General features: G+C 44.9%; 3 protein-coding genes across 4 annotated transcripts; 2 read left to right on the top strand and 1 right to left on the bottom strand.

The window, feature by feature from the left end:
* Positions 1 to 54: 54 nt before the first annotated feature.
* On the top strand, positions 55 to 6686 carry TMEM106A (transmembrane protein 106A). The gene is made up of 8 exons (XM_040536899.1): positions 55 to 2354; positions 2757 to 2820; positions 3209 to 3368; positions 3864 to 4004; positions 4499 to 4542; positions 5174 to 5227; positions 5918 to 6087; positions 6244 to 6686. Exons 1-7 carry the CDS (start codon positions 2135 to 2137, stop codon positions 6036 to 6038), a joined length of 804 nt encoding a protein of 267 aa, XP_040392833.1. The 5' UTR covers positions 55 to 2134; the 3' UTR covers positions 6039 to 6087; positions 6244 to 6686.
* A 753-nt stretch (positions 6687 to 7439) lies between these two features.
* LOC121059784 (LARGE xylosyl- and glucuronyltransferase 2-like) lies at positions 7440 to 8391 on the bottom strand. 2 transcript variants are annotated; one of them, XM_040536948.1, is made up of 3 exons: positions 8091 to 8391; positions 7929 to 8005; positions 7440 to 7619 (listed from the first exon to the last, which is right to left on the bottom strand). In XM_040536948.1, the coding sequence occupies exons 1-3, from the start codon at positions 8287 to 8289 to the stop codon at positions 7593 to 7595; spliced, it is 303 nt and encodes a 100-aa protein (XP_040392882.1). In that variant the 5' UTR covers positions 8290 to 8391; the 3' UTR covers positions 7440 to 7592. The 2 variants fall into 2 exon arrangements, with proteins under 2 accessions (XP_040392882.1, XP_040392883.1); XM_040536949.1 differs by lacking the exon at positions 7929 to 8005.
* Positions 8392 to 8433: 42 nt separating this feature from the next.
* DHX8 (DEAH-box helicase 8) lies at positions 8434 to 23024 on the top strand. The gene is made up of 23 exons (XM_040536555.1): positions 8434 to 8724; positions 9950 to 10035; positions 10453 to 10525; positions 10968 to 11053; positions 11214 to 11323; positions 11421 to 11732; positions 12031 to 12175; positions 12730 to 12933; positions 13434 to 13521; positions 13842 to 13939; positions 14492 to 14639; positions 15059 to 15240; positions 15658 to 15852; positions 16086 to 16271; positions 16815 to 17025; positions 17298 to 17479; positions 17991 to 18131; positions 18389 to 18544; positions 19271 to 19408; positions 19741 to 19869; positions 20815 to 21011; positions 21164 to 21343; positions 21880 to 23024. Exons 1-23 carry the CDS (start codon positions 8613 to 8615, stop codon positions 22097 to 22099), a joined length of 3579 nt encoding a protein of 1192 aa, XP_040392489.1. The 5' UTR covers positions 8434 to 8612; the 3' UTR covers positions 22100 to 23024.
* The last annotated feature ends 2324 nt before the right edge of the window (positions 23025 to 25348 follow it).

Genomic DNA, 25348 nt, shown 5'->3' on the forward strand with positions numbered 1-25348 from the left:
ATACGCATTTTAAAGTCAACTGTCGGGGGCGGGGGGAGGAAAGGGAAGGAGGGTGGAAGACCCCCTCTTTCCTCTCTCCTTACAATAAAGCTCTTTATCTGGCTGGCTCTCATCGGGCTTTTCACAAGCAGCAGCTCCAGATGGAGCTCTGGGTCTCGGCTGTGGCCATACAGGGCTGTTCCCCTCTGTCCCAGCTGCTCACTCCCCCGTGGCAGCACCAGGGCCCCAGCTGGGTGGCCGCCCCCGCTTCCCTTCCGGGGAGGAACGCAGCCTGCCCCGCGGTGCTTTCGGTTCCGCTTCTCTGGGCTCAGCAGCCACCCGTGGTGGGCGACTGGTAAGCGGGGTGGCTGGAGGGGACCCCAGGCAGCTCCAGCCCCCAGTGGTGGCCCCTGGCAGGACTTGGGGGCTTGGGGCTGCTGGGGGAGTGTGGGGCCGGGCCCAGAGAAGCCCACTCGGAACAGTGGGGCTGGGGCTGGCCATGGCAGGGGCAGTCGGGCCTGCACGAGCTCGTCGTGCCCCTGTGGTGGTTCAAGGTGAGGGGGCCTGGTCCTTCTCAAAGCTTGCCTCAGTTGGTTACCTTCCACTTCCCCTGACAGACCTCAGGACCGTCCCTGGGGGTACTGGTGTGTGGGGCAGGGTGTGTGGGTTAGAGCAGACCCGAAGGACTGCCTGGGGGGGCAGTACCTGACAGAGGTGAACTTCTCCACCTGCTGCAGCTTGCACTTGGTCTCTCTGATACACACAAGTGAGTCTCTTCCCAGCTTCCATGGTTGTTTGTCCCAGCTCTGTGAAGAATCTGTCGCTCCTCCTCACTGCTTGTTTTTGAAAAGCTGGTAAACATTAACTGAGAGTTTAGAGAAGCTGCAGCTTTGCTTCCTGGGTCGTTCAAGAGACTGCTGAGATAAGGACTGCGTTACAATGGTAACAGGGCCCTTTTTCTTTCCGTGCTAGGGAAGCCCAAATCCTTCAGGCGTCCTCATCCTTCTCTTTTACTTAGTGTTCCCCAACCCCTTGCAGCACAGAGAGTTACCTGTCTTGCAGAACCTCCTCAAGTTGAGGGGGTACAAGGCTGCGGAAGGTTTCTCTGTGGCTCTGCCGGGCTGCAGCCATGTCCTGCTCCTGCTCCTGGTTAAATGAGATGCTGATTCTTCCTTTGTCAGCTATGAAAGGAACAGCTGCCCCTGGAATCAGCTCTTAATAGAATCAGCTCTCAGATATGCTCTGGTTTCTGGGCTGAGCGATAAACCCCCTGTGATTCTATGCACTTTGACGCTGGTGGTGGTTCTCCACTGGCAGGTGGTGATATTTCCTCCCTGGTATGTTTTGTAATAGAGCCCTGAGGGGTTATTCACTCAAAGCCTCTCTATCATCTGGGCAAATGTAGAGGCTGCTGTTACCAAAGCTAAGCATCCTACCTCTGAGTCACTGAAACCAGACTGCCTGCAGCGAAGACCGTCACCAGTAGAAAACTGGGTTCAAGTGATGCCTTTTGTGATGAAGATGCATCTTTTTCTCTGCTTGGTATCGTTAATGCTGTTGAGAGGCTTACTAGGAGCTGATAGAGAATTTAATTATCGGAAGCCTGGGAAAATGAGTTCAGCTGCCACTTTAACTTTTAAAGATAACATAAAGCTGCAGAATCTAAAGATAGTTTATGTTTTTACATTGTTTGAGTACTATTTGATTTTACTCAGGCTAGATTAGGACTACCAAGGCCTCGGTGTTCAGGTGAGTTCCCTGTTGGACACAGGTGAGTAAAGACTAGGCAAGAACTTGAGAGTTCTACTTCTGAGCTATGTTGTTATCTTAAAATGTTCAGGTGCTTTGAGCCAGCATTCCACTCTTTTTACCAAATACCATGAGATGAAGAATCTGGCATGTCTATAAGTGGCTTCCTCAGGCGTTTTCCTGCAACTAGAGTGTCTAGAAGATTGAATATTTAAAAGATAGAGTAACTCATCTTTTAAAGCAACTTCAGAGCTGTGCTTTAGGAAACTTACCAAATGTTGTAAATGGCGTGATACTCATGATCTCCTACTATAAACACTAACAGAGTTGCTCTTGTAGATCGATTTACCCAGACAATATTCTTAATGCGTTTTTTTGTGTTGGACACAGAATTTTTCCTTCAGCCATGGGTGGAAAACTTTCACAGTTCTGGAAAACATCTGACCAAAAGCAGAGTGAAGGGAAGCTGATCTTACCTGGGCAACTGGATGCTGAAGATGAAATCTCCAATTATGCAAGCATCAACGGAGGAGATTCTGCTACACCCTGCATGCCCGGTGCAGGCATCTTACGTCGAAGCTGCGTCAATTGCCCAACGTGTCAGGGAACAGGAAGGATCCCCAGGGGTATGTAATTCTTCTGCATGCTGCCTCTGTGTTTTTAGAGACTTCTGAGGTAGGTATGTGTCTCTTTGCCAAAAGACCTCAGCTGAACCATTTTGTCTTTATTGTATCCAGTCCAGTAGGAGCATGGTATCTCTGGTTCACCAGTGACTTCCATGGGTGCCCCTACTGGGGGAGAATGGGGTGGGAAAGCAGATGGTGCTGCTTTTAGATAATTATTTGAAGCCTGTTAAGGAGCCCCCGAGGAGTTGTTTCAGATTCCAAGCTGGGAATACCCAAACTTAACTCTTAATTACATCACGCTTGCCTTCTAAATTGGACCTGTAAGCATGGACAGATGTTAAGCTGCAATGCAGTTTGCTTTATTCACTTGTGTGGTCTCTGATCTGCTGCTGCCTCTTTCAGAGCAAGAGGAGCAGCTGGTGGCACTGATTCCATATGGTGACCAGAGGCTGAAGCCCAGACGAACGTAAGTCCTACTAAATGAATCCTTTTTCTCATGTTTTGAATGTTTGTTCTGTGTGCAGAGGGAAGCATCAGTCTTCTGGGGGATTTGCTGTTTGTGCTCTGACTTGCAGTAAGTTTAGTGTTCACAATGTCTTCGGTAATAGGTGTTGGACAGCCTTCTGTGTGGGAGGAAATGCCCGGTTGTTGGGGATCTCCAGTAATTTCTGCTCTAATTCAGCATGCCACCGTGTGGGACTCTATCCTGCTTCTGCTGTGGTTTGGGAGCTGGCAAATAGTTCTGTTTTCTGGTATTCCTCTTGTCGCCTGGCTTTCAGCTGGAGCAGGGCTGCAGGTGCTTGTGACAAGGGTGACAAACCATGAGTGACTGTGGCCTTGGTGGTATTTTGCAGGAAACTCTACGTATGTCTTGCTGTGACAATCTGCCTGCTGATGACATCTCTCAGTATCTTCTTCCTGTTTCCTCGCTCCATTACTGTGCTGCCTGCAGGGCTGAATGCCTCCTCCATTGGTTTTGATGTCAATACCACCAGTATATACCTCAACATGACAGTAAGTGCTCGCTCGGCTCTCAATCAAACAGATTTGAAGGGCTCCCTGCTTATCTCGTGTGCCACTCCATGTAGGCTGGCTAACCGACGGCTGGCCGATGTCAGTCTTGTCATTCCTGCCATCTCAGTGTAATCTCAGGCTGCTTGGAAGCAACATCAGGAGTATGTTTCAGCATCAGAGGTGTGGCTGCATGCGAACAGGTCACAAAAAGTGGCCAAAGGGGGCTGCGTAGAAGCAGCACTGTGATTAATTCTGGGAATCCTTTTTCTTTTGCATCCTTGAGCTTTTTGGCTGTACCCCTTCGGCTATCATGGGAGACACTGCAGCATATACACCTTTGTGGCCAGGCTGAGTGTATTTCTGGTGTCTTGAGAAGGGACCCTGTGGTCCTGCGCTGCTGCTGTAAGACCGTAACAGGAATACGTTTGAAGCTACTTTGCAACAATAGCCTATGGCCCTGCTACAGGGTGTTTTTTGTCTTCTTTCTCTCCTCAGAATGTGCTGAACATAAGTAATAACAACTTCTACCTGGTCACTGCTGTGCAAATAGACACAGAGGTTTTGCACCAGTCCCTGGTAGTAGGGAAGACCACTGTGAAAACCCTGCTGAACATCAGCCCTTTGCAGAGCGGCCAGGTAAGCTCTGGTGTGTCTTGCATTTCCTTCTAAACTAATCTGGATGCCCTAGACAGGGAGGTGCTTTTTGCATACTTAACCCACTCCTTTGTCATATACCTCCCAAATGCTCAAAGTCCCTCCGACATGTAGCTTCCTACATCCCACTTCCAGAAGGTGCGATCTAAGAATTTACCTGTTGCTGGGTTTGAAGCCATACCAACTTCTGGCAAGGCATATCTGTCTTGTTAGACAAGACACTGGAGGGAACACTGAGCGCAGCTGATCCATCCTTACCGTGAAGGTCATGCGTATGGCCTAGACGGCCTTTTTAAGGTCTTTTTGGTCTGAATTTCTGATTCATTTTTTTTACATACTGTTAAGAATAATTGCATTGAACTAGGCCTTGAAATGCAGTTTAAGACACCTAATGGCAGTCCAACTCTGGCTATTTTCAGTTTTTTTTTCAGTTGTATGCAAATGTAACTCTAGTTCTTGTTTCTTGCTCTTTTCAGATCTATTATATGGTGGCCAGTATTATATCGGATGACAACACTTAGTGAGTAATTCGTAAAGACTTCTTCCTTTGATTACTAAGTAACCCTAATGCTTGTAGGCTTTTCATGACTAGATTTCCTGTGCTGGTCCTGTCTGCACAGTGAAGTAAAGTGAGTACATTCTTTTCAGTTTACTGCATGGAGTCGATCCGGATAAAAGTTTGGCACATTCATTTTAAACTTGTTTTCTATTCTCTGCTTAGTGTTGGCTCAACAATGTTGTTTTCCATATGTTCTGATGAGGAAGCGATGATGTCGGTTCAATGTCTAGATTGTAAACTTCTAATCTCTCATTTGTGAGAAGCTAAATGTACCTTATGCAAACTACAGTTCTCTGCAAGTAACCAGCAAATTATGCAGAGTTCATGGTAACCAAAGCTTCTGTGCAGGCAGGCTGTGCATTAAGGCCATATTTAGAAGGCCTATGCTTACTAAATCCGCAGTTGTGTTATACTGGCAAAAACATCTTTTACTGGTGTAGAAAGAGCTGCGCTTGAAGAATTTTGCCTGAGTAGCTGTTAGAATAATGTGCAGAGATCTTTTTAGAGAAGCAGAGAAACAGTGGAATAGCTGAGGACAGGAGACGCATGGTGCAGGCAGCTCCTGTGAAATTAATTCTCTTTTCTCTTGCAGTAACATTTGCACCTGGACAAAAGTCAGAGTTCACAATGTTCTGCTGCATATACAGTAAGTGTTGCCTGGTTCAGAGCTGTAACTAACATGCATGTCAACTGCATTTTTTTCTTGGACACCCTTCAAAAGAAGGTCAGCCTGTCAGTGCTCTTTAAGACCAGAACTACCTTCAGTGCAAATATGCTGTTACCTAGATAGGTGTGCTGGGGTGTGGGGGGAGATAATTCTCCAAAGCCATTGCTGCTGTGAGAAGTCCCTGGGATTCAGGCTTAATGTAAGCAACAGTGACAGCTTGAGCTTCTGTTCTACGGCAAGCAGGCCTGGCAGACTTCTTTCCATAATACCGATTGTAGCTGTGAGGTAGCTCTTTGGCCCAGAGCTGGAAGTGATGACTAGTTTGATTATGCCCGCCTTCCTGGTGCTGTTGGGGATCAGCCTGGATTCTGTCCGGGTGTCCGACTCCAAATGTTCCAGCAGCAGGTGCTGAGAGCAAGACAGGAGAAAGCAGGCTCTTCTGTGTGTTCTGGTGCCTGAGGCAGCTCTTTAAACGAATGCAGTCTGAAAGATGCTTTCCCACTCCGCCGCGTGAAATTGAGCTGAGGCTATCTCAACTGCTGCGTTCTGGGGCTGTGTCATTGGGACAAAAGAGGACAGCAGTGGAAGCTCACCGCAGGACCTTTGCGTTACGAGAAGTCTTATCTGGGACAAGCACAAGCACAGCTCTGCCCTGCTTTTGCCTTGCAGGGGTACCCTGACCTGCACGTACCTGTGTCACTCGGAGCAGGTGGCTTTTGAAGACTACCAGTACGTGGACTGCCGGGGGAACGCTACGTTACCTCACCCGCTGTACCGCCGCCCACCGTGACGGGGCCAGGCTGGCAGAGCTTTTGGGTGCTGGGTATTCCGTCACAAAGGCAAGTTGTAGGGAGACGAACTTGCGGGGCTTCTTCTCAATCCATGCCTTAAGCCAGGAGGCTTGGTGTTTGCTGGGCAAGGTTACCATCTCCCTTGTGAAGATGGTAACGTACTGGGACTGTACTGCCCCTCGATTGCAGCTTTTTTTCTTTCAGATCCTTATCGTGGCTGACTTCAGCTGAATGGCCAGAGCATGGGGTGTCACACTCTGCAATGTTTCACTGCTCCATCAGAGGTGGTGTCCTATTAGTCTAACTCTACCTGTTTCTTCCTTGCACAATTTTGTACTTAAGTCCTGAATTTAATAGTTCGTAACTTGCAAAGGGACTGGGGTGAGACCTGGCTGGATCACATCTATATCACTAGTGTCTGACACTTGCACAACCTGTTCCATGAGAGCAAGAAACAGGACTGATGTCTGTCTCTCTCGTTTTTTGTTTTTTTTTTCTCTTAAAAAAAATCACAACCTACTGCATATCGTGCCAAAACACCATGTGAGAGTGACTCTGATACCTGCTGTTGGAGCTCTCTGGTGTAGGAGGCAAGAATGCAATGTCTTGATTTGTCTTTTTATATATAAATAGATATTTTAAAATAAGATCATCCACTAGGTGTTCTGTAATGGGATCTGTTTCAGTGAGGAGAAAATGTGAAAGACTTGCTGTTTTCCAGCCAGTGGTATGTGTTAGCTGGTACCTGCTGTTTGTTGAATTGCTTTCCTATATGCTTTGCCATTTGATGCTCTGAACATGAGCAAGCATGAGTGAGAAAAGCATAGTTTGCTCAAATGTCAGGAAACAGACCTTTTTTTGTGTTTTAGTTTGTGTAAAGCTGCAAGACAACCCAACAGCCTTTTACAAGAACAGCCCTGGCAGCCTTCTGTGTGCTGACACTAGTATTCCCTATGTCATGGATGAGTTAAATGTATGCCTTGGGTTCTAGTTTAGGTGCTGCCTGATCAAATAATAGCCTGGGAATTGCGGGACTAAAATTTTAACTCCACTGCTGAGCACTTTCTCTGCCCACTGCAGGGCAGAGCAGGGTGTCAAGCGCAGTCAGAAGAAAACCTCAGCTCCTTTCTTCAAAACATGCTTCCCAAACACCTAACTCTTACAGAGCTGTTGCAGTGTTGCTCCTCACTGTCTCATCACACTGAACTGGTAACCAGTCAACTTCCTCCCTCGAGCAGCTAAGTAATCCTGGAGTAAACAGCCAGTAATCCTGGAGTCTGGCACTGCTGGAAACAGCACTTCTGCGGGCAAGAAACAGGACTTTGGCTGCGGGAAAGGGCTCTAAGGAGAGAAGGACAGACAGGACGTGATAGAACCAGCGTGAATCAGGATCCCTTTGAGATGTGATGTTTTACTTAGGCATTAGCTTTTACTGCTGAAGTTGGTGAAACTGCCCCTTCGTGTTGTACACTTGCAGTGCTGGATTCACGAAGCTTGTCCGCTTCTGATGGAGATCCTGGCTGTTAACTTCTGGCCTGCAGGCTCGTCGTGTCTTACCATTGCTGCAAGTACTGCAGAGCCTAAAAGTGAAACAACAGCGTTATTAGCCCTTCTGTATCGCAGCACTACGTGAAAAACCACTTTTGTTTCCTCTGGGTGTGAAGGAGCTCAGGGCTAACTTCGTGTCACCCACACTGAGCTTCCACAAAGGACTCACCAACCGCCTCCTTACCGCTCTAAGCCGCGAGCCCTGCTGTAACCAAACCAGAAGTTACCACAACACAACCCAAAGCTTAGCCCAGAAGGAGTTGTAACAATAAAACCGCCAGCTTCGCTCCGAGCCTTAACGTCCGTTCCGCGGGACTCCGCTGCGTGCCCCGGGGCCTTACCGTGAAGCGGTTGGGCAGCCTGGCGCTGGTGCTGGCGGCTTGGTGACACGGGCGGCAGCAGCGGGAGGGCCGAGGCTCTGCGGCAGGACCGGAGCAGCCGTGAGCCGGAGCCCCCCGCTCCCCCCCCCCCCTCCACCCTTCCCCGGCCCCCGTTCCCCTCACCGGGCGGCGGGCTCTGGGTCACGGCGGTCCCGGGGCCGTGCTTGGGGTCCCCCTCGAGGCTCGCCGTGGCCTGGAGGCGGGGAGGGGGCGGTGAGCGCGGTCCCGGGGCCGCTCTCCGCGTCCCCCCCGCCCCCGGCCCCGTCCGCCGCCGCTCCAGCGCCGCCTGCCTGCGCCGCGCCTCCCGGTGGAAGGCCGACATGGCGGCGGCGGGGGGCGCCTAGCAACAGACGCGTCACGAGCCCCGCCCGCTCATTCGGCTGCGCTGATTGGTTCCCCCCCACCTCCCCACGCCCGCGGCTCAACGGAGGGTGGGCGGGGCTTAGGTTGGCCGTGGGGGTGTGGTCAGCCGCGGGAGCGCAGCGCGGAGGACCCTGTCTCTATGGTCAGTGTGGGCGCGAGGCGTTCTAGCACGCCCGCCTCACTCTCTATGGTCAGTGTGGGCACGCCCAATGCGGCGCCGCCTCGCGGCTTCCGGCGCGGCCCGGATGCGGAAGTGGTGGCGGCGGCGGTGAGGGGGCAGTGATGGCGGACCTGGCGGCGCTGGAGGAGCTCGCCAAGCTCGAGTACCTGTCGCTGGTCTCCAAGGTGTGCACGGAGCTGGACAACCACCTGGGCATCAACGACAAGGACTTGGGTGAGCGGGGCCGAGGCGGCTGCGGGAAGGGCGCCGCGGCCGGGCCTGGCGCCGCCATGTAAACAAATGTCCGGGAACCCCAGCGTCAGGGGCTGGAAGGGGCCTGAGAGAGCGCCTGGTCCAGGCCCCCTGCCGGAGCAGGAACGTCCTGGGTCAGGTCCTACAGGCGGGTTTTGGATGTCTCCAGAGAAGGAGACCCCACAACCCCCCCGAGCGGCCTGTTCCAGGGCTCTGCCACCCTCACCGGCAAAAAGCTTTGTCTCTCATTTAAGTGGAACCTCCTCAGTTCCAGCCTGCACCCGCTGCCCCTTGTCCTATCATTGGGTGTGTTGTGGTTCAACCCGGCCGGCAGCTCAGCACCACACAGCCGGTGGCTCACCCTCCCCCCTGCCTGTGTGGGATGGGGGAGAGAAACAGGAAGATGAAGCCTGTGGGTTGAGATAGAGTCAGTTTATTAAGACAGGAAAAAAATAATAATAACGGTAATAGTACTGCTGCTAATAATGTGTAGAAAACAAGTGATGCACAATGCAATTGCTCACCACCTGCTGACTGATGCCCAGCCTATCCCTGAGCAGCCGGCCCCCCACCCCAGCTAGCCACCCCTATATATTGTTCAGCATGACGTCAGATGGTATGGAATACCCCTTTGGCCAGTTCGGGTCAGCTGTCCTGGGTCTGTCCCCTCCCAGCTCCTGCTGCACCCCCAGCCTGCCCACTGGCAGGACAGAGCAAGAAGCTGGAAAGCCCTTGGCTTGGTGTAAGCACTGCTCTGCAACAATTAAAACATCAGCATGTTACCAACGCTCTTCTCATCTTAATCCAAAACGTAGCACCCTACCAGCTGCTCAGAGGAAAATTAACTCTGTCCTAGCTGAAACCAGGATAGAGTGTCACTGAGAAGAGCCTGGCTCCGTCCTCCTGACACTCATCCTTTACGTATTTATAAATATTAATGAAGTCACCCCTCAGTCTCCTCTTCTCCAGGCTAAAGAGCCCCAGCTCCCTCAGCTTTTCCTTGTACAGGAGACGCTCTGCTCCCTTAATCATTCTCATGGCTCTGTGCTGCGCTCTCTCAAGCAGTTCCCTGTCCTTCTTGAACTGAGGGGCCCAGAACCGGATACAATATTCCAGGTGCCACAGAACAATTTTTGCCCTGCTGTTTGTACTCTTACGCCGCCTTCCAATCCTGTGCTCTGATTTACTTTCTGCTTCTTCTCTGCAGCCGAGTTTGTCATAAGCCTTGCTGAGAAAAACACTTCGTTTGACGCGTTTAAAGCTGTTCTTCTGAAGAATGGTGCTGAGTTCACAGTAAGTGAGATCTGGAAACTCGTAGTCTTTGTGAAGCCTCCTGTTGAGGACTTGAACTGTTTACTGTCTTGTTTAGCGTATAAAATATGGAAGAAACAAGTTTTCACGGAGTTAAAAGTTAGCTTAAAGCATTTTGTGGTACTTAGATGCGGGGTTAATGAGCTTCTCAGAAGCTACTGTAGTTGGCTTAAATAAGTAACCTAAAGAATAAGTAGAGCAATCACTTAAATTGATTTATCTTGATCACTTTCAGATTCATGTTATATCATTTTTGGGTGTAAGTAAAGTCTAGCAACGCTTTTCTCTTTTAAAATGAACATCTTAAGAGTTGAGCCTTTTTGGCCCCTATTTTGTGCTTTGTCAGAATGACCGAAAGTAACGCAGACACTTCTTAAACTATTGTGTTAAATTTTGCAGGATTCCCTTATTAGTAATTTGCTCCGTCTCATACAGACAATGCGGCCTCCATCAAAACCATCTACAAGTAAAGGTGTGTGTAATCTTGTCTCTTTCATCACTTAGCTGTTTTTTCTTTTCTACACCTACAAAAACCAACATAATTCCTAGTCTTTCGTATTTTTTAGCCATATTGCGTGAGCTCGATGTAGTACATATTCTAATCTTATAAGGCAAGAGCTTCATATGCTTCTGTTGCATGTGGAAGACTCTGTTAGTAGTGGTGGATTAGCAAAGCTGTTCAGATACAAAAAAACATACTGAGCACACTGCTCAGACTGTTTAGTATTTCACAGGTTCATGCATAACTGTATTTGTAGGAAAATACCATCATCTTTGAAGAGAATCTCTGTAAAATCTGTATCTAACTTTGCATTCAGATGAAAGTTAAATTGATTACAGAAAAGCTGGCGATAGATCATTTTGGACCTTCTAATTTTTTTTTTGCTTGTTTGTTTTATTAACCTCAAAATCAGAGGCCGTTGTCAAACCCAAATCAGAAAAGGAAAGGCTGAAGGAGTTGTTTCCGGCTCTTTGCAGGCCAGACAATCCCAACATCAGGGTAAGACCATAATTCCATTTTTCGTTCGTGTCTCATCTTTTTTTTTTTTAACTTGCATTCTTTCTGAATAGAAACGCGTGAGATTGTCCGTTCTGTAGATTAATTCTCTGCGACAGACTTTTTATCAGCCTTCGTACAGAATGATTCTCTGTTCTTGCAGAATATGCTGGATGAGGATGATGTGAAAGTGGCAGCTGATGCGCTTAAAGAACTTGAAGCTCTAATGCCTAGCGCAGACAGGCAAGGCAAACAAAGGAACAGTGACCACCGGTATGGTTCTAGAATATCTTTGAGGGATGGATATTGGCAGTTAATATTGCCTGCTTGCTCTGTTCTTACGTGCAAATATGTAATGTTGGTTCGTTAGGACAAAGAAGAAGAGGAGGAGCCGAAGCCGTAGCAGGGACAGGAGACGAAGGCACAGATCTCGCTCTAGGTCTCGTTCTAGGACTCGGGATAGGAACAGGGGAAAATCCAGATACCGCTCACGGAGCAGGAGTCGGAGTCCTAGTAGGGACCGTAGGGATCGAGAGAAGTATCTCGAGAAGGGCAATGAGAGATGGAGGGACAAGCACGTAGACCGTCCACCGCCTGAGGAGCCTTCCATCGGAGACATTTATAATGGGAAAGTCACGAGTATAATGCAGTTTGGATGCTTTGTGCAGCTGGAAGGACTAAGGTATGTTGTGATGTTCACAGCAAATCTGGTACTACTCCATCGGTGTTCTGTTTTCTGCTAGTGTCTTAAAAAGATGATGCTATAATAAAGTCTGCTGAGTTTTGAGGCCAGAATGAAGATCTGTTTCAGCAAAATAAGTCTGACAGCCGGTAATGTTCTCCTTAGGAAAAAAAAAAAACAGTTTATGAATGTACACAATTAGTTGGCAACAAAATACTTTAATGTAGACTTTGAATGATCTAAAGGACTGCATGAGTAATAATGTTCAATGTCATACGTTCCTCTGTTTCATCTACAGGAAGCGTTGGGAGGGCTTGGTCCACATCTCAGAGCTTCGAAGAGAAGGACGGGTTGCCAATGTTGCCGATGTTGTGAGCAAAGGACAAAGAGTAAAAGTCAAAGTGTTATCCTTTACTGGGTCCAAAACCAGCCTGAGCATGAAGGTATAGATTGTGTTCTGTGGTACTTGGCATCACGTAATCTCTATATTCTAATTTTTTTTTAAGATTATACACTGATTATCTTATATTACTGAAAACTAATATGTAACCATTCAAGTCAGAGTTAAAAATCTGAGTTACAGTTCCAAGTGATCTATCACTTTTTACTCATTTTCCTTAGGTTCTTTTTTGCGTGTTTCCGGTGTAATAGTACTAACAGGATTTTGTGACTTGTCACTTAGCGAAGTGACAGGTCAAACCTCAGGCAGTTGCTATGCTTGGCTTCCTTTTTCCGTAGGAGAGAAGCATTTCATTTTGAACGAAATCACTGCAGTTGCCAAGGCAGAGTGTCCCAGGCTTTGGGACGTACTCGCCTCATAATACTAGAAAAAAAACCACGCAAAATAACATTTTTTTCATGTATTGGCTGTCATTGGTAGTATTCTCTCTGAGAAACACACTCTGTGTTTTCGTTTGTGTTAGAGGAATTGTTGGTGTTAATAGAGAACGAAAAGTGAAATTTAGGTAGAGCTGATTGATTAATCGATCTGATGTAGGATGTTGATCAAGATACTGGGGAAGACTTGAATCCAAACCGGAGGAGGAACCTGGTTGGAGAAACCAATGAAGAAACTTCTATGAGAAACCCAGACAGACCCAGCCACCTGTCCCTGGTGAATGCCCCGGAGGTGGAGGATGATACCCTGGAACGGAAACGCCTCACCCGAATTTCAGACCCAGAGAAATGGGAAATAAAACAGGTGTGTTTTGTATTGAGGGGAAATAGGGTGCCACTCAGTAAAATTGTTAGGGAGTTTTGTGGACTAGAATACAGCTCCTTGCTTGTTTCTTTAACTTAGTCCTTATCTAAATTGCTGCCTTCTTGTGAACTGGGACTTTTAGCTTAGTTCTGACTCTGAAGTTAGCTCTGCTTTGACCAGGAGGCTGGACCAAGTTGTCTCCAGAGATCACAGCGAGTTGGGGCATCCCTGTCTAGTGATACTTGGTTATCAGTGCAGTCCTGTAAGCCAACTATCTCATGCTGATGGTATTTAGAATAACAAAAAGACTATTTGTTCAGAGACTGCATGACTTGGGGAGATGTGTGCCAGAATGCAGGGCTGTTCCTTTCTCTTGAAATCAGAACGTTCCTTTGTTCCTGATATACAAGTCTGGTAATATCATTAGAACTGAGACATCATGGGCATAAGCTGTGTTCATTCTTTGGTATAAATTCATGTTTTATTTATTCTGTTCTCAGATGATTGCAGCTAATGTGCTTTCTAAGGAAGAGTTTCCTGACTTTGATGAGGAGACTGGGATTCTTCCTAAAGTTGATGATGAAGAAGGTAGTATTTCCGAGTAGTCTTATGGTTGTATATGCTTTCTGTTTCTGGACATGTTTTGGTTCAGAAAGAGAGTGGATGTGAAACAAGTCACAATTTCTTAAATATTTGGAACTGGGATTGCTCCAGCCTTATTGTTAGTGACCTTTGGATATGCGTCAAATATCTGTGCGTTATTTTTATATGTTGTTTTCATTTTTAACACTGGCTAATTATGTGATAATTGAGAATACACAGGAAGCACTATTTGAAGAGGTACTGTTATTGTGTAGCTGAAAGAAGGTGCCTAACTTTCTATTAAAGTTGTCACTTCTGGATTTTAGATGAGGATCTTGAGATTGAGTTAGTTGAAGAAGAGCCACCATTCCTTCGAGGTCATACTAAACAAAGCATGGATATGAGTCCCATCAAAATAGTAAAGGTAAGAGATTTCCAAGACTAAAGACAGTATACTTGATTTAATCAAATAAATGTTTGGGAATTTAATAACCAGTTTTCCACTTAGACATTTTCTTAGAGCCCTGAAAAATGTTATCACTGAACTCCAAGATCCTTTCTTTACTTACAAAGTCGTGTTCTTACTTAGCTGGTGACAGTGAAATAGAGCAATAGAACCAAAATGTGCATATGCCTGCAGCGGCAACCATTTAACGTGTTAGAACACACCTTTTCTGTTCTGCTTATTCTTACCTTTTGGAAGTACGAGGTGGTAGAGAAATAATTGGTTTTTGTTGGTAGTGTCCATTATCCTTTTGACTGGACAGGGTAAGGAAGCTCTGTATTAGCCATGACTAATTGAGGTTCATGAGATTGGGCCAGTGGAAATATTCTAGAATTCAAATACATAAAATATTAACAAATCTCTCAAAGCTTTTTCAGCAGAGACTTCAAAAGGACAGTGGTGACAGAAAGATAATTTAATCTGAAACGTTGGGAGTACTTGAGATCTTAACTTTTTTTTCTTGTTTTTCAGAATCCGGATGGTTCCTTGTCGCAGGCTGCAATGATGCAGAGTGCTTTAGCTAAAGAAAGACGAGAACTTAAACAAGCACAAAGAGAAGCAGAGATGGATTCTATTCCCATGGGTCTCAACACACACTGGGTGGATCCTCTCCCTGATGGTATGCCTGAACACATCTAAACATGAACTGTGCATTTTTTGTGGTAATTGAGCAACTCAGGAGAAATACCATAATGCCTAGCTCATGGTAATGTGTTTTTCTTCCTCACTTTAAAAAGTGAGACAAAGAAGAAAGTTGTCTTTGCTGATGCGAAATAGAAGTGTCAAGGGAACATGCAGGTATATCCTGGTATCCATCAAGATACATTACCAAAAAGCAAGACAGATGGCAAAGCAGTTTTTTTTTTTACACGGAAATTAGTGTAATAGAGGTAACGTATGTGTAGGAACTTACAAAATATATAAACTTAAATGCACAAGGAAAGTGTAAAAGGCAAGGATAATGGAGTGTTAGGAGCAAGATCGCTGGGATCTGTGCTGCACGAACCTAATGTGACGATGAAATTGTTTCTTTTCTAGTGGATGGAAGACAAATAGCTGCAAACATGCGAGGTATTGGGATGATGCCCAATGATATCCCAGAGTGGAAGAAACATGCATTTGGTGGTAACAAAGCCTCTTATGGTAAGAAGACACAGCTTTCTATCATTGAGCAGAGAGAGAGTCTCCCAATCTTCAGACTGAAGGAGCAGCTGATACAAGTAAGACTCTTGAAATGTCATTCTTGTTTGAACAAGCAGTAATTTAATATAAATACTGTTTCAGCCTGTTAACAGATGAATAGCCACTTGATAATTTTAAGTGTGGAACTGTAGCTTAGAATAATTATTTTAAAGGACTACGTGTGTGTTTGTATATTTTAGTAAAGCTCCAGGTATTTATTAATGTAAATCAAAATTGAAACTGGGATCACGTGGGCAAAGGAGTGAGTCAGCTAAGTGATTGAGCAGTTTGCTGGCTTGGTCAGTAGGAACGCTTGTATCAATTTTGGTATGGGTCAGCTGGAGGAAGAGCAGGAGGTATTCTGTCTAGTCTGAACTATACTGTGTTGATTCTTGTTTGTTCTCATTTTTTTTACACTTAATTTTAATAAGTGTATCTGTTATGACCTTTTGTAGGCTGTGCATGACAACCAGATCCTGATTGTTATTGGAGAGACGGGGTCTGGGAAGACAACCCAGATTACCCAATACCTGGCTGAGGCGGGATATACGTCAAGAGGAAAGATTGGATGTACTCAGCCTCGCAGAGTGGCTGCGATGTCTGTTGCAAAGAGGGTGTCAGAGGAGTTTGGTTGCTGTTTGGGACAAGAGGTGAGTTGTTGTCCATGTAGAAGAATGTGCTAGAATAAGCATGGAGAAAAGCAGGAAAAATCAGTGCTGGAGCTAGTTTATTTGTTCATGTCCACACGTCTGTTCCCATGTAGGCTGTAAAAATGATCTGTCAGAATAATCAAACTGGGAATTAATGGTGCTAAACTTAATTCTGTAGATTCAGTTGTGATGTGAAAAGAGAACATTGTTTTCTATTCAACTCTTCTTTCTAGGTTGGCTACACCATTCGATTTGAAGACTGCACTAGCCCTGAAACTGTCATCAAATACATGACAGATGGTATGTTACTGAGGGAGTGCTTGATAGATCCTGATCTGACCCAGTATGCCATTATCATGCTGGATGAAGCCCATGAGAGGACAATTCATACAGATGTGCTCTTTGGGCTCCTGAAGAAGGTAATATAGCATTTGATTTTTATTGCTTTGGTGTCCTCTGTATGCTATGTATGGGTTGCCCCTCAGGAGAGGCAAGGTCACACGGGTCAAGTTCATTCATGTTTTCTAAGAGTCTCTTCAGGAGCAAAGCGAATATTCCTAAGGATTTGTAGTACAGATTTTCATAAAATGAGCCTCTGCGTGAAGATAAATCAAGCAAAATTCACAGAAACAATGAGCTTTGGCACTCCAGAATGCTCATAATGATGGATGAGCAGAGGAGTGTTCTTGCTTTGCTCTTCCTTCTCTGACAAAGGCTTTCTTTGATAGGTGCTGCCGAGAAAGGTTTGAAATGTGACCTTAATGGTTGATTGTTTGAAATGATGGATGCTGGAATGAGCTACCTGTTTTACTTGTAGAGGTTCTGGAATCTGTCAAAATGCCTGATGTAGCTGGTCATAATTCTTTTTGTAATGTGAAGTATTGCTTTGACTGAAGTCAAATGCTATATATTAATAGTCCCAAAGACAGTAAATGACCAGGGAACTTTATTTCCTGCTATAGACGGTGCAGAAACGGCAGGATATGAAGTTGATAGTGACGTCAGCAACACTGGATGCTGTGAAATTCTCTCAATATTTCTACGAAGCTCCAATCTTCACAATTCCTGGCAGAACATACCCAGTAGAAATCCTGTACACAAAAGAGCCAGAGACAGATTATTTGGATGCTAGTCTGATTACAGTAATGCAGATCCACTTAACAGAGCCACCAGGTGAGTGGAGAATAATGAATCAGGGATGGTGAATCTAGGGTGATTGGTAATTCAGGGACTCTAATACCTAAGAGTGAGGTCTTCTTGAGTCACTGATCGTGTGTCAGAAGCAGGAGTAAAATAGCGCTTTTGGCACTTGCTGCTGGCTAGAAGTTGTTGCCCAGGTGCTAGCGAAAGTGGGGATCTCTGTTTTAAATGGAAAAGGTGAGGGCTGGTTATGCAGGAGCTGTACTGAGCAGAATTGATTCTGTGTGTGTTTTACTTCTGTGTAGGTGACATTTTGGTGTTTCTAACTGGTCAGGAAGAGATTGACACTGCCTGTGAGATCCTTTATGAGAGGATGAAATCTCTTGGACCTGATGTTCCAGAGTTAATTATCCTGCCAGTATATTCAGCCTTACCAAGTGAAATGCAAACCAGGATCTTTGACCCAGCCCCACCAGGAAGCAGAAAGGTAACTTCAGCTAAGTGTGGCTTCATCTTGTGCTGATTTTTTTTTCTTAGTACTTCTCATTCTGTTAGTTACCACTTCAGACAAAGTGGGGTAGTTCTGAAGAAAAAGACAGCTAATGAATACCTAGAGATACAGTCTGAGGAAGTGTCCTCTATAAATATGGACTGTGTTTGAATGATAGGCAGAAATTTTCCCTGAAATCTTTGCAGTCTGTGTACAAACTTACAATGATCTTTCGCCTGCTTTTAATTGCAAATTTTATTATGCTCTCTTCTCATACTGTCCAAATCTAGAACAAAGGTAGATGTTTAACACCTGTCCATTCTTGACTGTGGATAACTTTTCGCTGTTCCTCAGCTCCTGAGTACATTTCTCCTTTTAACGTTAAATGATTGGAGTTGCATCTACAGCAAACTGATTATATCACGTAGGATGGATTATTCAAGTTGAGCAGCCTGGTTGGCTTGCCAGCCAAACACAGCACTGGTTACTGAATCACTGTTGCTTGCAGGTTGTCATTGCCACCAACATTGCTGAGACATCGCTTACTATTGATGGAATATATTATGTGGTCGATCCTGGCTTTGTGAAGCAGAAAGTTTACAACTCCAAGACTGGAATCGACCAGCTGGTTGTTACACCAATTTCACAGGTAAGCATTCTGTATTTGATGCTTTTTTTTCCTGCTCCTAGCATGTATCTTGATGATGTCCAAGCAAATGGAAACAAAGTAAGGCAGTTGAGATTCCTTGAGGCCATATGAAGGAACACGTACTTTCCTTGGTTGGATTGGAAATCTATTTTTCTATTAATACAAATAAAATCGTGAATAATTAATCATTTGATTTGACTTGTTTTCAACTGTACTTGTTTACACCTGTTCACTGAGACGCTTTTCTTTATCTTTAGGCTCAAGCAAAGCAGCGAGCAGGAAGAGCTGGGAGAACAGGGCCAGGAAAATGCTATAGGCTATATACAGAGCGTGCCTATCGAGATGAAATGCTAACCACCAATGTGCCTGAAATCCAGAGAACAAATTTGGCCAGTACAGTACTCTCCCTGAAGGTGGGCATTTCTCTGACTTTTGGAAAGCCAGCCTGATCATAAGCCTTTCAATAAATTTGTCTTTATAAGCCTCAGATCCTTCTAGTGAACAGAGGTATTTTGAAAGGGAGACTGCATCACATGCAGTTCTTAGGCACTGAGCTTGCTCCTGCATTTTTCTGTTGAGGGTTTTAGTGTTGGATATCCACCTAAATTACAAGTCTTAGCTGCGCAGAACAGTTAGTTGCAAGGGACTTGAAATACAGGAAACCTATCAGCAGTATGCATTTCCTGTGTAAGGTATGTTTATGTTAAACATGAACAGATCAAATACATTGTTTTAGAGTGGGTTTTGATCCCCAAAGATACACATCTTCTAAGCGTATATCATCCTTCTGACTGCCCACAAACCAGACCTTAACTCAATACACAGAAGTTGGGGAAGTTGCTCTCTTTCCCCTCTTCTGGGAAAGGGGAAGGCTGGAGACATACTTAATGTCCTTTGAGGCTGTCATGTCACACTTATTTACAAGGCAGGAAGTCCTCAAAACCATCATTGAACCTATATGTTGCCTAGATGGAATTATTTTGCTTGGAAGAGGTATGGAACAGTACCGAAGAAACAAACCAGAAAACTGAATGATAGGTGAAAGCCACGGGCCAATGCAGGTTATCTGAAGTGTTGAGTTCAGTGTCTTCTTTCTCCTCAGTGTTGTAACTTGGTTGTTCTCCCTTTCCTCTGTTCAGGCCATGGGCATCAATGATTTGCTCTCTTTTGACTTTATGGATGCTCCCCCAATGGAAACTCTCATAACTGCCATGGAGCAGCTGTACACTCTGGGAGCTCTGGATGATGAAGGACTTCTCACTCGACTTGGGCGCAGGGTATGCTAAATAGAATGCTTCATAGTGCTGGCTGGGTTGCAAGTGTTTAGAGGATGACAGGGGAGTAGTTACGTATCTTCTGCTTTTTAAAGAGCAGGTATTACTTCTCTAATAAAAACAAACTTATTTGTAAAATGTCTAAAATAATCCCTTGTAAGTATTGGGATATCCTTGTGAGTGTATGTAATTTGTTTCATGTAGAATAAAGTTATTCTGGGTGAAGCACACAGTTTTGATAAGCAAGCACGGAAGAAAGGGCTTTCCTCTCTTGCAGAGGGAACTCGCGATTTTTCTGAGACTTTGCAGGGTACCCTGAAACAGCTTTCTTGCAGATGGCAGAATTCCCCTTGGAGCCCATGTTGTGCAAGATGTTGATCATGTCCGTACATCTGGGATGCAGCGAGGAAATGCTGACAATAGTCTCCATGCTGTCTGTACAGAATGTGTTCTACAGGCCAAAGGTAAGGAGTGCAGCCAAGAATTGTTACAGTTTGTGTGTGATTTCTGTTGCCTGCCTCAGGTCTTAAGGAGTGAGCATATTTACCCAAATAAACCTGTAGCTTGGTTAGACTGTTGGTTCATACATTACATATCTGATGTACCTTTCAGATAAACACATTGTAGCTGTGGATGTTGGTAGTTTCTTTGCAGATGGGAAGGTGAAAGTTAGAGGTCTGGCATTCTCTTTCTTCTTTCTTACTTTTAAGTCAACAAGCAGCAGATTGTGCTGTGGTAGTATTCTTTCACAGCAGACTCTTCTTGAAACCATTATTTCTTCATTATGATGGCCTGCTGCAACTTAGACCAAAATTGAAATTAACAGACTATGTAATTGCAGTGTCTGATTAACATTTTATGAGCAGATTGGACAAGCGAGGAGGGACGGAGGGGTCAAAGCTACTGCTTCAGTACCTTTGATGGTTAGTCACTGAGGTTGCTTCAAAAGCAATAAAACTGCCTAGTTTGATTCACGCTTGCATTGCCTACAGTATAAGTGATTAGTTTCCTTTGAAGTGCTCTTTCAAAATGAGGGGCAGAAATTGAATAAAATGAGGGGAGGAGGGGGAAGAAAAAAAATTCATCTTTCCTGATCAGGTCCTTGTCACCTGTGAGAGTCTTCAGGGGAGCCTACAGCAAGTCTGTCTTCAGCAAGGGCAGTTCTAGGCTTTCCTGTCATACAAGCATAGGTTTGGCTTATTGAGAGCTGTCCCAGTGACATTTAGATGCTCCCCAGCAATCCTTAGTAATTCACCACTCAATTTTGTGTCTTCCCCATTTTATATCATCTGTTTCTTGGTTGCCTTAAAATAGCATGGTATGGGTGATGAGGCGTCAGTGTCCTTCATGTTGCACAAGGATTGCCTCTAAGATGTTGGTGTCTGATGGATGCATACTTTGTGTGTTAGGATAAACAAGCACTTGCTGATCAAAAGAAAGCCAAGTTCCATCAGACAGAAGGAGACCACCTCACTCTGCTGGCTGTCTACAATTCCTGGAAGAACAATAAGTTTTCAAATCCCTGGTGCTATGAAAATTTTATCCAAGCCCGGTCCTTACGCAGGGCACAGGACATCCGCAAGCAGATGTTGGGCATTATGGACAGGTGAGCACATCCGAAAGGATGAGTACTGACTGTTTTCTTAGTATTCTTACACCGTAGTAGCTAAACAAAATTTGTTAGTCTGATGTTAGTAGCTCTACCTGAATATGGAGAACTCAATTTTTTTTTTTTTCTCCCTAACTCTTCTCTGGCAGACACAAGCTGGATGTGGTGTCCTGTGGCAAGGCAACGGTTCGAGTCCAGAAGGCCATCTGCAGCGGCTTCTTCCGAAATGCTGCAAAGAAGGACCCCCAGGAGGGTTATCGGACACTCATTGATCAACAGGTGGTCTATATCCACCCATCCAGTGCTCTCTTCAACAGACAGCCGGAATGGTAAGGGAGGGCTTGTTACGTAATTTTCTGTTTCAGTTCAGACTTTATAACTGAAAAGCCGATGGTGTGCACTATTTGTAGAATACAGACTGAAGTATAGGCTGCTGACTTCTCAGCAATGAGCAGAGTGAGAAAAGTTTCAAGTCTGCTTTTGGCTCTTTCTACTGCTAAAATCTGTGCCTGTGCAGATGTGAGACTCACTTTTAAAACCAAGGCTGGGACTGAAGCCTTATGATTGTGTTCCTGTCTTGTGGAATTGAGTTTCAGTGTTGAAATGTTGAATGTTGAGAGAGAGAATGAATTGTTTTAAACAGAAGAGAGCAGCTTTGTGCTGAAGAGTAGGTGTGAGGTAGGAGAGGAAAAAGATGACGACTCTTCTGGATAGTTCTTTTATAGCCTGCATCAGAGCTCATAAGGAGTCTTACGCTGAATGAGGGAAGAATCAGAGATAGAAGGGTGAGCTTAGATACTGCAGCCCTTGCCATGCCTCTTCTTGTTTGGAAGTATTAATATCCCAAGTTGCTCTCTTTTCACAGGGTGGTGTATCATGAGCTAGTGCTGACCACCAAGGAGTACATGCGTGAAGTGACAACTATTGATCCACGCTGGCTGGTGGAATTTGCACCAGCATTCTTCAAGGTTTCTGATCCAACCAAACTGAGCAAACAGAAAAAGCAGCAGCGGCTTGAACCCCTCTACAATCGCTATGAGGAGCCCAACGCTTGGAGGATATCACGTGCATTCAGACGGCGATGAGCCTAGTTCCCCCCCAGACTGTTACTGGTTTTATATTTGTGGGACTGTCATTTCGCAGTGTTGAATGTCCTTTCTTTTGGGACTCTTGCAGTTGAAGCTTACCTACAAAATGAGAAGTATTTTCAGAGCAGAAGCACAAGGGGGCGATGCTTGCTTACATCAGTTGCCCCTCAGATTCTACAGCTGCATGACAAATGTCCTGGGACTCCTCAGTGTATTGCATCATTTCAGGAATGGTTCTTGAAACACTTTTTTAGTCATTCTCCTTTTTTAGAGAGAAAATCTTAAGACTCAGAAATCTGGGCACTGAGCAGAACAACAACAAAAAGACAGTGATTAAGAAATAGTGGTTCACCAACCTAACTGCTCTGCATGACCAAATAAAAATTTGTTTCTTTACCCTGCTAAAAGGGATTTATTTCAATTTATGCTCTTGGACAGTGGCTGTTTTCTGGGAGGTGCTTATCCTCATTTTTTCCTATTTTATGCATTTTTCTGGTCACTGTAACTATTTGTCTCTTACGCAAGCCATCTGCAGTGAGATATTTAGTATCTGTGGCTTTGGAATAATACAGGAAAGATCCCTTGAAACCCGGCTAGAATGTCTGTTATACTTGGACAATGGCACAGGTCAGACTGCAAGCCTTATCCTTCATCACCATCTCCTGTGTGCTGAAGGCTAGTATATCAAATGGTAATTAACCACATCCACTCTGCAGCACGGCTCTGTCTATGAACATAAGTGGTAACAGATGTTTAGACTTTCTCTACAATGTGTCATGTGTTTTATTTCCACTTACAATGCTTGGTGACATCACAACTGTTGTGTTTTTGTTTTTTTTTTTTTATAGAATGTTCTCTTACAGCTGAAATGTCTGTAAAACATAGTGTAACAGTTCCCTCTTGAAAAACAGATTTGACGATCAGTGTGTTTTATCTCATGCTGAAGCTATGCGTAAATTATTTTTTTCTGTTGCAAACAGATCAAAATTATTTGACACAATAGCTGGAGATACCCAAATCTTGTTTTTTTTCTTTTAATTCTTTTTTTTTTTTCCCCAGTCTGGGACATTGTTAAAGTTATGGTTGAAATGAGTAGAATGAACTTGGCAGGTCGTCTTCTACTCTACTTTGAAGAATGTTTCTCACTGAAAAGTAGATATATTGGAACTCTGTATCTATGTACAAAGGTGGGCAGGGATGCTGTATATAGCGTTTTATGATGTTGTATAAATACCCTGAGCTTTTCCTTGGTGTTACATCTTTATAAAGTTAAATAGAATTAGAAACTTTGTAGGTTTGGAGACTCTTTAATTATGCCACTGTGCACATATAGTTGTCCTATTGAACATTCTTCCAAGCATGTTTTCCTTCTAAGAGCTCTGTAGCTGCTTCTGTTACTGTTTCTATGAAACTTTGCACTTAATTTTCAAAAACCAAATGAAGCATGTAAAAGAGAAAATGCAAATAGTGAGAGTCCCAGTTGGACAGCATATTTTGAGGTATTTCTGTTCCAAATTCATTTTGTATTTGCTTTTCTTGTGTAGCCTCTTTCTCACCTCGTGGTATGGCAAAATGTATCAGCAGTTCCTTTGTTTTTGACAATTAGTTTGTCAATAACATCTTTAAATTCATTTGCGGAAACTTTTCTGTGTGGATCTCAGCTGCTTCCTCGGGGAACACCCCACATCCAAAACTGAGCAGCTTTTTTAAAACACGTTTTATCCACCTATTACGTTCTGAAGCTTTTAAGCTTAACATGCTAATTACTGTTGATGTGATTCTTTCTGGTTGGTTTATCTTGTATAATGGGAAAAAGATTCTGAAAACCTCAAAATACACTGTGTCATCCCAGCATAAAACCACAGGCATAATGCTTTCTTCTGGCAGTACTTGCATCAGCTGAATGGGCGTTTTAGCCCCTTGCTGGGAGAAAGTGTTTCTTGAGCAATGCTGGATGAGATGCTTGTATAAGCGCTTGCCAGTCTGCCCATCTAAATGAACTGGATTATCTTAAATAGTGTGAGCTGTAGATTTTCTGGCTCGTTTTCACTGTCCTGAGTTAGCACACAAGAACTGATAACAAAAGTTTCTTATCTCAAGCCAAAAATTTGCCGGCAGAGGCCATAAGTCTAGCTTGGAATGTTTTTTTGGAGGTGTTATGTCAGCATAAGTGCTAAAAATTTCCTGGGTAATAGAAGTATGTATGTGCATGCAATTTCTGCACGTGTCCCTTTGTCAACACTAAGTAGCCTTCTTGCCATTAGCAGCTCTTGTGCTGCAGCTTGTGCTGGGGGGGGGGGAAATTTCTCTAAACGTGGCGGGAGGGGATGTGCTTGCCCTGTCTCCAGTTTTATTTCTGCCAGCAACAGCAGCAGCTACAGCCCCTGCAAGGTCCTCCAGCTCCTGGTAATACTTGGTTAAGGTGCTGAAAAGAGGCTTGAGCTGCAGTTCTGGGGGAAAGCTTTGGCTGCCCAAGCACTAGGGTTTCTCTTATACCTGCTGGCAGAGAACAAGCTAGCAGGAAATTAGCTACAAGTAAACAGAGGGGGGAAAGGGATATAGAAAGGGAGTAGCTAAGCAAGAAATTAAGGATCATAACGAGTGCCCTTCCTACAAGAGGTAGGCAGACTGGCACCAGCCTTCGGGGGGAGGTAGAAGGAGGCTCTCACTTTGTGCTGATGAGCTGCCTCAAACTGTGGGTGCTTTTAGTTTACTTCAAATGATACACACAGATAACATATAATTTTTAAAGCGTAGTTTTGCCTGGAAGACCAAGGAGATGTGTGAGCTGTTGAGTGGGTCCTCTGAGGAATTCTAAGCCACCCATGAACCTCGCCACCCCGAACAACACGGGCTGGTGTAACACTTAATGCAAAGAGCACGGATGGAACGCGGTTGGTTCCTGTCCCCTTCTGGTCCCCCGGGGTTTGGTGTGGTGTTCCTTGCCTAGACGGGGACCCCATTCTGCTTGTGGGGCTGTGAATCTCTCCGAAGAGACAGAGCAAACAATACTTGGTTTTAAACTCCAGCGGCATGAGCTGTAGGCCAATTTCCACGTGTTAGCTGCTTGTCACAAAGGATTCAGAGCAACAGAATGACTTAATCATCCATGTGTACACACACACACGCTCATACACATCCAAAACCAACCTTTTGCCCTTAATGCATGAAATATAAATATGATTTTTACAGCCACCCCCCACGTGCTCCATCTGTTGGAGTAACTACCTTAACGTCATTAACGGG

The sequence above is a fragment of the Cygnus olor genome, chromosome 25 (assembly GCF_009769625.2).
Source record: "Cygnus olor isolate bCygOlo1 chromosome 25, bCygOlo1.pri.v2, whole genome shotgun sequence".
Taxonomy (NCBI): Eukaryota; Metazoa; Chordata; class Aves; order Anseriformes; family Anatidae; genus Cygnus; species Cygnus olor.

Coding starts and splice junctions, on each gene's coding strand:
- LOC121059784 (XM_040536948.1), bottom strand. CDS start 8,289: ATGTCGGCCTTCCACCGGGAGGCGCGGCGCAGGCAGGCGGCGCTGGAG. Junction 8,006..8,090: donor GACCCAGAGCCCGCCGCCCG/GTGAGGGGAACG, acceptor GTCCTGCCGCAG/AGCCTCGGCCCTCCCGCTGC. Junction 7,620..7,928: donor GGCTGCCCAACCGCTTCACG/GTAAGGCCCCGG, acceptor TTTCACTTTTAG/GCTCTGCAGTACTTGCAGCA.
- TMEM106A (XM_040536899.1), top strand. CDS start 2,135: ATGGGTGGAAAACTTTCACAGTTCTGGAAAACATCTGACCAAAAGCAG. Junction 3,369..3,863: donor GTATATACCTCAACATGACA/GTAAGTGCTCGC, acceptor TTCTCTCCTCAG/AATGTGCTGAACATAAGTAA. Junction 4,005..4,498: donor GCCCTTTGCAGAGCGGCCAG/GTAAGCTCTGGT, acceptor TGCTCTTTTCAG/ATCTATTATATGGTGGCCAG.
- DHX8 (XM_040536555.1), top strand. CDS start 8,613: ATGGCGGACCTGGCGGCGCTGGAGGAGCTCGCCAAGCTCGAGTACCTG. Junction 13,522..13,841: donor TAAAGTTGATGATGAAGAAG/GTAGTATTTCCG, acceptor TCTGGATTTTAG/ATGAGGATCTTGAGATTGAG. Junction 18,132..18,388: donor TTGTTACACCAATTTCACAG/GTAAGCATTCTG, acceptor CTTTATCTTTAG/GCTCAAGCAAAGCAGCGAGC.